Source organism: Streptopelia decaocto, assembly GCF_964273445.1.
Source record: "Streptopelia decaocto genome assembly, chromosome: Z".
Classification (NCBI taxonomy): domain Eukaryota; kingdom Metazoa; phylum Chordata; class Aves; order Columbiformes; family Columbidae; genus Streptopelia; species Streptopelia decaocto.
Genome location: NC_138657.1, coordinates 55,803,684 through 55,817,837, shown reverse-complemented (window position 1 = coordinate 55,817,837; position 14,154 = coordinate 55,803,684). Strand labels below are relative to the sequence as shown.

The 14,154-nt window shown below is 36.4% G+C and overlaps 1 protein-coding gene across 2 annotated transcripts in view; it reads left to right on the top strand.

Annotated features, from left to right (window-relative positions):
* Positions 1–14,154, top strand: part of MTREX (Mtr4 exosome RNA helicase) — a gene marked incomplete at its 5' end in the record, with an annotated part of 45,259 nt that overhangs the window by 21,591 nt on the left and 9,514 nt on the right. For both annotated transcript variants that reach the window (XM_082075621.1, XM_082075620.1), the window contains 5 exons: positions 7,214–7,364; positions 9,115–9,287; positions 9,591–9,659; positions 12,549–12,677; positions 13,813–13,923. In XM_082075621.1, the coding sequence (XP_081931747.1) occupies positions 7,214–7,364; positions 9,115–9,287; positions 9,591–9,659; positions 12,549–12,677; positions 13,813–13,923 (633 nt within the window). The remainder of the gene's footprint in view (positions 1–7,213; positions 7,365–9,114; positions 9,288–9,590; positions 9,660–12,548; positions 12,678–13,812; positions 13,924–14,154) is intronic.

Here is a 14,154-nt window from a genome sequence, read left to right as displayed (position 1 = left end):
CCGATGCTCCGAGCAGCCGATGCAAAAAAAAAAAAGAGAAAACCAGTCCACGTGCTCGGCTTTTATATGGAGGAAATCGTGAATGGGATGGAATACCCCTATAAGTCAGTTCGTGGCCACATGACTTGGGCCAGTTCCTTCCATTGCTCCCCCCCCCAACTTCAGCCCAAAACGGGGCGTGGGGTTCACAACACCAGGACAACTGTATATTTACTAAAATTGTAAATTGTCACATTACTGACTGGTACTTGTAGCAGCAAATCTAAAACCAGTGAGTGTTGAGAGTCTCAGCTGGCTTCTGAGTGCAGATACAGATACCATTTCGTTTTTTCTATTTCATGTTTCTTTGAGTTCATCCAACTTAGAAGGAGCAAAATTATTCTTTCAGATGTATTATACAAATGCAATTATAGTGTTACCAGGCCAGTTCAGATACAAAAGAATCATTGCACAGTATGGTGTCCAACACGTTAAATTACGTTTTCTCCCCTGCTATCCATTTGTGTTCTGTGCAGAGCAATTTGTGTAGCTATGCACAGAACCTCCTCCTGGTTGGAGGAGGGCTAATTTTTAAATTTTTAAGTTAAAGTGTAGTTTTGTTGTTGCGTAAGGTATTTGTAGTTTTAAATATCTGCTTGAGAGTTTGTATATTGCTTTTTAAAATTCAGATGTGTCAATACAGGTGTGTAGGGTTTTTTGGGGAAGAACAGAATTTAGAGTTACCAGCTTGAGGTAGAACTGAGGACAGTTATGATGGTAGGAGCTGCTGTATTAGAGAGGGTAAATGACTGAAAAGTTCAGTCATTTGCAGCTAACTTCATACAGTGGTAGTTGCATGGGAGAGAAATTGAGATACATTTTTTTCCTTTTAAGTCTCTTACTAGAACTGGAGTATTCGTGGAAGCCAAGCCTGAGGTATTTTCATCGGCGAAGACTGCTAAAGCGGTCATTTGCCACCCACCATGGCTTCTGTTTATGTCGGTGCAACTGTTTTGCGGGAAAAGCAGTGAGCCAGATTAGTAATAAATTTGTGCTTAAAGTAGCTGCTTACCATTGTCTGTTAAAAATAACCCTGCTGGAGGGTTTTTTTTGTTTTGCAGTCATGCTAATATAGCTCAGGATAAGTCTGTTATCAGTGTAACTGCGGAGTCTTTTTTGATATGTCTGAGATCTAATTATTAATGTCGTAACTATGTAATTGATATGTGGGAAAATGTGTGCTGTTAATTAGTATATCACTAAAGGTGTGTCTGTGTCCTACAGATGCATCAAGCAGTCACTTGCATTTTTATTTTATGAGGTTTTTAATAGAAATTTGTAATGGTGACTGTCACAGACATCTAAGTGTACTCATTTTCTGCTTATGAGGAAAAAAAATCATCAATGTGTTCTGTTCTTTGCTCTTTTTGTAAGACGGTTCTTTGTTTTCTTTTGGAAACCTATTATTCAGTTTATTGCTGGAGACAGTGATAAGCAAATAAAACTGTCAGTGGATCAAATGGCGTAATATGTCCTGTAGTGTATCTGATTTGTGTCATTATGAAAGATACTTCTATTGTTGCTTTGCAAGTTGACTCTTTCATCTTTGTTAGCTCGAACTGTCCCTGTGAGCTAGTTGCAGGCACTATTTGCCATTTTATGTTCCGTGTGAAAGCTTTGTACACGTTTTCCATGAGAGTCTGGAGAGCAAGAAAGTTACGTGCGCAATTTGTGCCTCTCTCTGCATGGGAACAGTTTTGAAAATGTAAATATTTTTCTTCAACTCTAAGAGAGAACAGAGAGAGTAACCCTTACCAAATGTATGTTTTGCTCAACACTACATGCTATAGTGCAGCAGTGTCAGCTCTCACACCTCTGGTGAGACAAGGCTTCCAGTAATAAATATGGAAAAACCCTATGAATATAAATTCCAGACACTAATCTTCCTCCTCCCCAATCTTTCTATCTTCCTAGCTTATGTGGGCAAGAAATGGTAGGACTAGTAAGTGCTGAATGTCCTGCTGGATGATTTGATTGTGTTAAGAAGAGACTCTGCTTGAAATTGTTGACAGTTACACAGGGCAGTGTATAACAGCTATAATATTTAGAAAGTTCATCAATAAATTATTTCTGTAGGTTATTGTTTTATGGTCATGCTCTTGATTTTTAAGGTTATTAGCTTGAACTAATAATTTCTTTGCAACCCAAATCTTTGAAAACTTTAAAGGGTGCTACTGATAAGGCAGTACCTTAAAATTTCTCAGGAAGTAAATTTTGTTGCAAGCCCACAAAGTAGGTCGTTAATTATTGAGAACTTAAGTTTAGGCTATTCTCCTGTATCCAGGCAGTTCTCATCCAGAGAGATAAAAAAGCTTGCAAAATAGTTTTATTTCTTTAAAAATATTCAGAAATAAATCTGTTGCTACTGTCTGGTGAAGATTTGGGGTGCGGGAACTAGCCTACTTAAAGGGGTGAGGATGAGAATTACTTGCAGGAAAGAGGCCAGAGAACTGGGGTGATAGTTCAATAGTAAAGTCATGTACTCAGTGTGTGTTTGAAAGTGATTTCTTCATGCCTGTTCAAGGCAGTCTTTCTTAGCAGCTTTTGTTGCAGCTCTCATCAGTTAGGCTTTTTGCCTGATCTTCTGCATGAGTGGTTGGTGGTTGTTCTCTTTGGTAATATGGAGCTTTTTCTCTGGAGACAAGGAAGAGGCTTCCTAAGAGACTGAGAGAACTTGAGGCAGATGATTGCGTACCCTAGCTTGTTGAAGATTGATTAATTGTGACAGGAGGATCTGTGGTAGAGAGTAAGCTCAATGTCATGCGTATGCTTCACAATATTTTTAAGGAAGTAAGAAAGAAAAGTAGCCAATCTGGGAGCTGGTGGCACAGGGCTTGAGCAGGGAGATTGCAAGAACAGCAAACCATCATGGAGAAAATGCAAGTTAAACTGTTTTACCTCTTATTATATCTTAGCATCAAGCAAGATCCAGGATGTTTGAACACTGTATGCTCATCAAGAGTGAACTAGGAAAGAAAGGCCCACCTTTTCAGTTTTTCTGTCAGTAATATCTTCCATCTTGCCTCCCCTCCTGTTCTTCCCCTCCCTCCATGATACGTATCTGACAGGTGTCTTTAGATAACCACTAATTGCCTCTTCAGTGATCACGCCAATCTTTATAATTTGCCAGAAGAGGCTGATTGTCTTATGTTTTGTGTGTACTTAGAGTCTGTTAATTCTCTGGGATAGTCAGTAGGGACTAATGCACCCTGCAGAATTGGTTCGTTGTGCTGAAGGTGTAGTACAGTAAAGCTACTATAGTTATACTTATTTTGGAGAAGTAACATTTCCAGTTTTCAGAAAAAATAAGTTTCTCAGAACTTTTGATTACAAATGTAGTATTACCCAGAGAACAAAACTGAGAAAACAGGAATTTCTGAAACTTGGAGAAAGCTGTGTTTGTGAGATGAAAGAACAGGAACAATTCACATTTTTTGCTAAAACAGGATCTGTATTTTAACTGTTTTGGCCTAACAGAATGATCTTATTTTCAAATTGTAAAATGTTGATCATATGTTTAAAATAAAAATTGCCACATTGGCAAGTAGCTCAAATGCTGCCTTTCAAATAAGTCTGCTTTAGATAATCTTTGAAATAGCTGGGGTTTTAGTTTGTTTTCTAAATCACTCCTTCACAGTTGAACTGTGCTGATTTTAAAGCAGCCTTTAAAGTGAATCTGAAGGAATTGTTTGGTGTTTCTTGGTGTGCTATGTGTATGTATTATAATTATATAAGATTCATTGTTTTCTGACTTTATGAGAGCATTTAAGTGACAGTGTGACACTTACTATTTTAGTCTTTCAAACAGCTGATAACCTTTCAAGCACACATTTCAGTTATGTCTTAAAGCCATGTAACATTGTCAGGAATGGAAAGTGGGGTTCACAGTGTGATCCGAGTGGTCCTGGCAGCATTTTGGCTGCTCTCCGCTGGTCTGTGGCTGTGCTGGTGGGTGTATTCCAGCTGCTTTAGTTGATGCCTGGCTGCAGCAGTTGACGTTGCGGTAGGAAGGAATCTGACCCACCATTAGCTGACACTGGCATAATTGCTGTGCTGTTCTTTAGTAAATGCCATTCTTTAAATGGTGTTCTCTGTCGTAGAGAAGCAAGCTTTTTAGGGAACGGTGATTTATCTTTCCTAGAATAACTGATATATTTAGAAAAATAGACAAGAGCTTGGGTACCTAATGCTTTTATCAGGTCTAAGGAGAAAGCTGTGTTGTACATTGGTTAGCATCAACAACAGAAATTCTGTTCTCTTTGTTTGGTGTATCAGACCAGAGGCATCTGTAGAAACTTGAGCTCTCCTCCACACACTGCAGCTCAGCTGTTTATGTCCTTGTTATTGACACATTTCTGTTATCAGAAACCCATTTGTGTAATTTCAGAACTGACAGGGTTATTTTAAATACATGTTTAATGATCTAGTATAAGAGGTATTTCTGCTCTGTGATGCATCGCTTCAGGTAAAAACCTGCATGTGTATGATCCACTCATAGATATAAGCTAATATGACTGAATGACTGAATATGACTCAGTCATATTTCCATGGTCTCTGGCCATGGAAAGCAAAGCATTAGACTATTTGATTTATCTTAAGCTTGTTTTACATGTATTCATCTTGGTACTTTCTTAGTATAAATATGCTGAAGGCTTCTCTGTAACAGCTGGGTTTTTTTCCAGAGATGAAATAATCATGCAGTGAGTAGGATTCTGGCATTTGTAAGGTAATCTCATAAGGCTCTATATCTCACGTAAAGCAAATGGGATTACAATATTCATAAATCTCCTACATGTGAAGGAGTCTTAGATTCAGACTGTCTCTTACTAAATCTGACAGTGCATCAATGGATATAGTTTCAGAATTCCTGACTGTATGTTTAAAATTGAAAGAAAAATATGTATATCGTGGTAATGTCATTTGAAATCCATTACACTTAGCTTGATCTAGGAGAGCACTTGATCTGATTCTTGGCATTTGCACATAGAAATTAATCATCAGTTGTTTTTTTAATAGCCTATGCTTTTTTGTTATGGATAATGAAGGAGTATCTCTGCTAGATACCTTACTGTATAGCAAAAGGTAAAGAAATGAGTTGCAAGAGGATACAGTATAATTGGTTTTAGGTAAAGCATATCTTGAGCTTAAAAGAAATTGCAGAGGAGTGTATTTCCCAGTGTCAGTCTTCTCTGAGCTTCTAAAATGTCTGGCAGAATATGTTGAACTTTCAGCAGTCAGGTAGTTGCATGAAAAATATGTCTTGAAACTTCCTCATTTTCTTGTTATCCATTTTAGTTGTTATTAATTTAAAATGTTTAATCGTAACTGAATTTACTCATAGGCCTTGTTGAAATAACAACACTTGTTTAGTCAATTTCTTTTATTTCCCATATAGGTCACTCTTTAATGAGCAGTTGCAAACTGTTGCATTTCATGATCTTACGATATACTTTCAGCTTAAATTTCACTTGCCATTTTCTTCCTCATCCTGCAGCTCTGAGGATTGCTGATGTCTTGAGTGATCTAGTAGTATTTTTAGCAGACCTGCTGTTTATCTGTGCCCTTTCCAGATTTCTTGTAAGTCCAGACCTCTTTGAATCTCCACTGGGAAATTTTGTTTTGAAAATATACCAAATTACACAGTTCTGTCGTTTAGTAATTCACAAGAGTTTGATTTTTATTTTTTTTTTTAATTCCTTAAAGACAAAATTACTTTTTGTGGGGGTAGGAAGTGTGTTGTTACAAGCTTTTTAGGAGTCAAGGAAGTATGATAATCCATGTGCTTGTTTTAACACCTTGGAAGAGCTCTAAAAGATTTGTGAGATCTAACTTGGTTTTATAAAAGGTTTGTCTATGCTGCTGTCCTGCTGCATTCTATCCAGCCATCTACTGATTGTGGTTTCCACTCCTTTCGTTGCACAGAAATGGTAGTTTTCTGTTTCGTAACTCCTGCATTTCCCTTGGATCCATTCTGAAGAAGTGTTAGGCACCTCTTCCTTTAATACCAGTGCTATTATAGATGAAAGGTTATGCACAGCAGTTGGGAAGTTTCTTACTTCAGAAGTTTTGCATCTCTGTGATCTAGTTGCATCAAATTCTTATTTGGTTTATCAGGATTGCCTTTTTTGCAGACAGGTCAGTTAGAGGCAGTTTCTGAAGTTGGCCCTTTGCTTGGGGAGGCTGTAGTGTTGAGGTCTTCTGGATCATGCTTGGACAGTGTTCAACTGTTCTGTGTGTTCTTTGAACAGCTGGTTGTTTTAATGTATATCAGTTAAGTGTTTGCTCTTCTTATGATAATGAGGTCTTCCTCTTGGGTAAGTACATTATAACAGCCGTGGTGAATCAGGCCAAAGTACCCTTTTTTGACAGAGGAAAGTAGTAGATGTTCTTAGAAAATAAGAATGGGGAAAGAAGATAATGATATATTTCCCCACAATACTTTCCCAGCATCCTTTCGTCTTAGGCTATTCAAAATACTTGTGAATACCACCTTGTAAAAAAAAAAAAAATCAAACTTCACAGATTCCCAGAGTGGTTGAGGTTGTAGGAGATGGCTGGAGGTCATCTTGTCCAGGCCAGCTGCTCAAACAGGGTCACCTGGAGCAGGCTGCCCAGGACCATGTCCAGATGGCTTTTGTATATCTCCATGAGTCCACAACCTCTCTTAGGCAACCTGCAAAGTAAATTAATTTTATAATGAGACTTCACTTAAGTTGAAGAAGTTGTAGTCTGTCTATTTTTGAAAAGAATTTCCAAGATGCCAATGTGATCAGTAAATCTTAAGAGAAAAATGTATGCAAGTAAGTTTTTCCAGAGTGGTAAAATAATGGATTGCTTTAAATAGTTAACTATTATTTTAAAGTTAAAATAATGTAATCCAAATCATCAGCTGTAGGGAACATCTAAGTTTTTCATCTGCACTTTCCATTCAAATCTAATTTATAATGTTGTAGTATACCTATAGATATGATGAGACATATGAATACTGTTTTATGTTCAGCATAATAAAACTGCTTAGGATTTGATGAGACATGTAATCTAAATTCAGGACAAGTTATACTACCTGTCAAAGCAGCTTCTCATATAAAACACTACATCATGGTTTATTTGGTGTGTTCTTATATGCTGCATTTAATATTTTTTTAACTGGACAGCATTCTTGGTTCTTTTTCAGGGTTCAGCTGATCCTTTAAACAGTGCATTCCACCTGACGTACAACATGGTATTAAACTTGCTTCGAGTAGAGGAAATTAACCCTGAATACATGTTAGAAAAATCCTTCTATCAGTTCCAACATTACAGAACTATTCCAGAGATAGTAGAAAGTAAGTATTACTCTGTGTTGCACTCATGAGAGTCACTATAGAAGATGCTGCACTGTGAGATTGGATAGTTAGATTTCACTATGCTTAAAAGAGTTTATACCTGTGCAGTTCTTGTCTTCTCTGCAAACAGATGCCAGAGTTTCAGGTATGACCTATTTTGTGTAGAGAGCTTTTCTTTCTGAGTCAGACAAGAATCATTGTCACATTGCTAAACTGTAGGACAAGTGAAAACAATTTAAAATTTCTTGCTGCTTGTTAGAGCTGCAGAGAGTTTTATTCCTTTTTGATATGCAGAACTTAGCTAAAAAAACCATCATTTTACTATCTCCTTAAAATCTCTAAAAAGAACTCTGGCACACTGCATTCAGGGTAGAATAGAAAAAAAATGCTTAATTAAAATACAAAGCAGAATTCCAAGAGGATTGAGACATCACTTGCGCTCCACTGAGTAGCTAAACTTTGAGCCATGATCTTTAAATAGCGTGTTTTCATTAGCCAAAGTCAGTTTCCAAAGATCTCAGCCAGTGTTAGAGAGTGAGGCCTCTTTCAAAACCTAACCCAGAAGAATCTTAAGAACACAAGGGGTAACTTCTTCCTTTGCCACTGATGAATGAGCAGTTTATCTGTTAATTTAATATTAAGAGAGACAGTGTGTGTTTACATGTAGCTTTGATAGACATGCGGCGGGATGGGTTCCGTCCATTTTTGCAGTATTTGGTAGCTTGCAGTTGCAGTATTTAAGACAGTAGTAGTCAAATATATTATGTATTTCCTGAAGACTTTCCTGTTCCAATTGGCATGCCTAGATCTTCATTCTGGCATTCTGGTGTTGCTATTTAAATAGAGAAATGGAGCAGGAGAACATTTTTCCTATTTCTTGAACACTTTTTGTTTAGTCACCATACTGGGCATTAGAATTTTGTAGTTGCTTCAGCTGCAATTAAAAACACAAAGGAGAGAAATGGTTGTTTACATCAAGGAGGAAATTATGCCGTGAATATGGATTGCGAGCTTTTTTCTTTAAAAAGTTGGCAGCTAAAAATGGGAGCACTTCCCTGAGCTGTCTCTCAGTTCTCTGTGAAGTGGGATTTCTGAGTCACCCGTATGCATTCAAATAGCCTACAAGAGAATGAGCTGGTAGGGAGGAAAGAGAGATCTTTATAATGTGTCCTTTGTTTGCGTCTGCTAGTGGTATTACCAGTGTGAGAGAGTGGAGCATGTTGATTATAATAAAAACTGATTTGCCTAATTAAGGTGTAAAACAAAAATGCATGTTTTCCAACTAACGAAATCAGTCTAAAACAGGTTAGAAAGAACATCTTCTAACAATTCTGCTCGTGTTGGAAGATGTCCTGCTAGAAGATGTGTTTGAGCAATTTTATTTTCATCAGAGGAGGTAGAAGGGTGCTTGTAGGCAGTGAATACTCTCCTACAAATCACTGCAAGTTTTTGTGGGACTTCTGTGTGAACCTAAATCAGTGATTCCTGGTCAGTCGGAGGTATAGCCTTCTCTGTTTTGTCAAGCTTGCTGATTTGAAAAATCATAATTTTAATTTTAATATTTAATATTCTATAAATAAAATTTAATTGACATTTCTCGCTTTCTAGCTTTCCAGAGAATGGATGGTTGTAAATAGGAAATGAATGCCAAAATGGTGGAAAAATACTCGTTATGTAGTTCTGGAAGTGAAACATTGATTTCTAAATCTGTGAAGTTACTAATTTAATGATATTTTACTTTCTGTTATAGGAGTGAATAATTTAGAAGGACAGTACAACAAAATAGCAATTCCCAATGAAGAAAATGTGGTCATCTACTACAAAATCCGACAGCAGCTTGCAAAACTGGGTAAAGAGATTGAAGAGTATGTTCATAAACCAAAGTATTGCTTGCCCTTTCTACAGCCAGGAAGATTGGTGAAGGTAATTTGTTTTTTCTTCTGTATTGTTTTTATTTCAAATCTCTATTTGTCTGTGAAATCTGCAGGGTTCGTTTGTGTCTGCCAGTTAACCATCTTGAAAAATTACATGCATTGCACTGGACAACAATATTGACTTTCATTATGTTTCTTTGTTAAATATTCAACAATAAAGTAAAAGAAATACTGTTTTAATTATGAATAATAGTCCACGAGTGCTGTTGTAAATATCAGAAATACGGAAGGGTAAGCTTGCTAGGAAGTGAGTACCCATGGGTTGTGTTATAACATCTTGTAATATTTTCAGGTGAAGAATGAAGGTGATGACTTTGGATGGGGAGTGGTTGTTAATTTCTCTAAGAAATCGAACGTTAAGGTAAAATATATATTCACTCCATTATAAAGTATACCTTACTGTCTTTTCTGAAGATATAAAACTATTTTCTTCGGAATTTTCAGAGGCAAAATATTTTCTTTTACCCAAATTTATAAAAAGCTCAGGTCTTTCTGAAATTAAAGTGTAAAGAAAGAAACTAAGGAGGGTGGGACAAACCCTAAGCCCTGTGTTCATTTTTTAACTTTAGGTGTATTCGTGGTGGAAGTGGTTGCTTGCATCTGGGATAAGTAGTTCAAAAGTACACTTGGCACTACAGATGTTTCAAACTATTTAGTTTCTTTCTGAGACATCCCCAGAAGTACTACACTAAGCTGTTAATGGGAAAAATACTGTGTTATTTACTCTCAGAAAATCTACAGAAGCTGTAAGTGAGGGTTGAGAGCGTGGGGAGACTGACATTCGGCTCTGTGTAGCGGATTATCTTAAACTGAGGAATTGTGTCTTGAGTCCTAAGATAGTGAATGAGACATGGGATTTCTTGTCCTCTGAGACCTTGCTGTAGAGTTGAGGTTGGGAAATTAAAATAGAGCAAAACAGTAGAAGTGGATTTGGGGAAATGTGTAAGAAAATACGGAGGATGGTGATGCAATAGGAGCCAGATTTGGTTTTCCTGCCAAAAATCCAGTTTTATAGTTGGTCTCCACATAACCCCAGAGGTGATATTTTGGTCTCCCTTTCAGAAATGTTTTGACAGGCTACTCTGCTAGCTAAATTAAAACCTAAGTTTAAAGTATATTTTCCTGTTGTAGTATTTTTGCTGCAATTTTGGCAGGAGAGCATTTGCATGAATTACTAGGACTAAGTTTATGGTCCATGTTGTCATCTGATCCGTGATTCTAGACATCAAAGTTTTGTCTGTTAACAGGTATCGTTATTAAAATTTGAGATGGTACAATTTGGTCTTCATTATTTAGATGATTATAATCCTTGTTTATTAAACTTAAATATATGTACTTATCTGTTTCTGTTTATTTATAATGTTTACTACATAAACATCATTTTTTATGCTATGTCATTGAATTTTTAGTGAGTCTAGTGTTATTAATCTGGGAATCTGAAGTTGGTATCTGTGCTATATGTATTGATCTGCAGAAATTATTAGCTGTCTTATCTTGCTTTATTTCCAGGCACATGAAGTAATAGATATTTCAGGGCAAATATAAAACCCTTGGAATACACCTAATCATGCAATATGCTGCCAAAGAGGGCAGAGTTTTGTCCGTGAAGCATGTGAATTGATGGAACATGAATCAAAGGATCATTCAACCTTGATATGAGGGAGATGTCTGTGACTAACAAATTTTTATGGGGTATTCTAGGCTCCTTTTAGTCTTGCATATAAAAACATGGCATTTTCTGTTCAAGAGTTCAGGACCTAAGCTGCTGTAGGTAGCCCACAGGAAGAAATGGTACACACTCAAAAAGCAGTTCTAGATTAAGTCACATCTGGTCAGCATTGTCTAAAAGCCATTGGTACACATATAAAGAGTAATACTAACAGCAAATGTTAGTGACATTTATACTTCTTCTTTATTTATAGGTTTACAATACAGTTACTGATAGAAATATTTTTTCCTCTCACAATTTTCTAGACATCTCCAATTCTAGTATTTTCTGTAGTATACATATGCAGCTGTGAGTTTAGTCTTTTCTTCTTTCAAGTCAGCATTATGTTTTCCATGTGTTTGACTGCATACCGATTTGGTACATGTGGATATTATTTTAAAATTCTAATTCAAAGAACAGCAGTGGTATGGGTGTTACGCATTGCTGTGAGTGGTTTCTGCAAATGTAGGACAGAATTCAGAGGAAGCTTTTTCCCCAGCAAGTAATTGCATTTCTTGAAGAAATTACTTGTCTTGTAGAACAAGATAACCCTGTTTCTCTCTTTAGTTTACTATGGCAGTTTCTTGTAGTACTTCTGAGAATCTCTTAGAAATGCTAGCTGGCTTCATCCTGCTTTGCATGCAGGGAAAGAAAACAGTATTTGTTCGTTTGTAATTAAAAATATTGCTCAGTAAAGTTAGTTAACACAGCATTTTGGAAGGACTGTTTTCTCTTGTATTTGAAAACAGAGAAGCTTGCACGTAGTCTGGTGTCTGCCTTCAGTTTTAGGCCTATAACTTATTAAAAAAAACAACCTTATAAAAATATTTGCTTATTGTATTTAAGCAACCTTAGTGCATATTGATCCAACCAAATTACTAACATCAGATTTTTTTTAAAGCAGTATATAATAAAGGCTATGGTTTCATGAACAACAGTCTGTAACCACCATATCTGCATGTTTGTGTTCTTTAAAGGATGTCAGATGCTACAGATGCAGTTTGGAATGTATAAAGATGTGGCCGGCAAGATGCAACTTCTTGTTTGCTGCAGATAGAAGCTTTTATGCTTGAAAGACTTTCCTGTGGTCTTTATGATGGGGAAAAATTTGAACTTGCAAACTTGCAAATGAAGGAGATCCCCCAAACTTTCATTTTTTTTAAAAAAAGGCAAAGTTCAGTACTGCTAGGAAGAGGCAAATATTTTGCATTACAGTTACAAGAAGTGTTGGCTTACTTTGAAAGACATGTCTAGAAGAAAAAGCAGAAGCACATAAATCTGCAATTAGACTTTACACTATGCTGGTGAGGGAGGCTAGAGAAGGGGTGAGATTTTCAAGTGTGTTTTTCTATGTGAGGGATCTTTCATTCAATACAGATTCAGTAGTTTTTAGAATGTACTGCATCACTGATCTGATACTCTGTGAGGGGCAGTAGCTCGCATTGTACCTTTGATATTGAACAAAATCTGTTTTTTTCCTTCCATTCTTGCTGGTGTTTTAAAATAACTGTTATGGCCCTATTTTTTCTGTGATCTTAACAGCCAAATTCTGGTGAATTGGACCCATTATATGTAGTTGAAGTGCTACTGCATTGCAGCAAAGAGAGTTTGAAAAATTCTGCTACTGAGGCTGCAAAGCCAGCCAGACCTGATGAGAAAGGAGAGATGCAGGTTTGTAACATATGTTTATTCTCAGTGGTTTCTTACAAATGTTCTCAAAGATTCTATTTCCAAAAGATGTACGGAGTGTGGTAAAAGAGGGGTTGATACGTTAAAGCAGAGAAGGGAACTGCACACCTAGCTCTGCTTTCTTAAACAGTTGCTGATTTCACTGAAAACTTGCAAATTTGAACAAAATACTTGAGTGAATTTGTTACCATAGGAGAAGAGCTTTGAAACTCTTTGTTGTGCTATGTATTTCAAATGAGTAGATGAAAGACAATGGCAGTAATGTAAACAAAGATATGAAAAGAACCTACATATGTGGTAAAATCTGCAGATAAACAAGTGTCTATAAGATATTTTTTTTCTTGAATATCTGTGCAGGATTTTGTGGGTAATGTGTATTTTGTCTACAAAAATTCTAATTCAAATCTAGTAATCCTTTAGTAATAAATTTTAGCAATGCTGTTTGGCAGATACTTTTCTTAGCAGTATTTTCTGTCTCTGAGAACAGAATTATTTTTAAATTTCTTTTTCAGATCCATTCAGCTTTGTGAAGCTAACTCATTCTAAAATTAAGCTGAATTTTTTAGTGAAAGTATTGGCATTATTTAAAATTTTCAGTTTGAAACCCTATATCAAGACAATCAATTACAGTTTTCAGATCAGAGACCTTTGTTTAATGTGTCTGCATGTTTCTTTCACAAAGGTCATTTAAAGCTTGAGATACAGTATCAATCCTTCATGCTGTCTTTGTGGTTTTGATATTTATGAATATGTATTTGCTGATTTGATGTTCCCTATTGTTAGCATTCCTAGTTAAGTATAAGACTATAATTTGTCTGGTTTGGATCATAAGAGGTATTCCAGTAAATAAGAGGCAAGGTAACAGAAAACCTGAATTTTTTCCACTCATAGCTTCTCTCCAGATGAATGGAATACAGAATTTTCCCATTTGGACAAACTTACTTTTCTTATTTATCTCATTACACACATTTTCCTGGTTTCTGATACTGGTTTACCCACTGCTCACTGCTGTGTCCTTGTATACTCGTTTTTCCTTTTCCTTTGGAAAGCTTTGCTATGGAACAGTAATAATGAATGTATTTTTTCTGGTTTATCATTACTACACTTTCTTTGATAGGTTGTTCCTGTTTTGGTACATCTTCTCTCAGCTATCAGCAGTGTCCGACTTTACATACCAAAGGACCTGAGGCCTATTGATAACAGGCAAAGTGTATTAAAATCCATACAAGTAAGTTCCACTAGGCTGTGTAAGCTCTCTGGTTTGATTAGTGGGTAGGCTTGAACCCAAGACAACTTATTCTAACAATATTTGTCTAACTCTTGTGTCACATCTTCAGCCTTATTCTTAAAAGGAATTGGAAGTCACAATGCATGTCAGTTGTTAACAGACGTTTTAAACTGATTTTGAAAGCTGCTGAGGCATCGCATAACAAACTTACAGTACTGCCCTCTTTGTCCC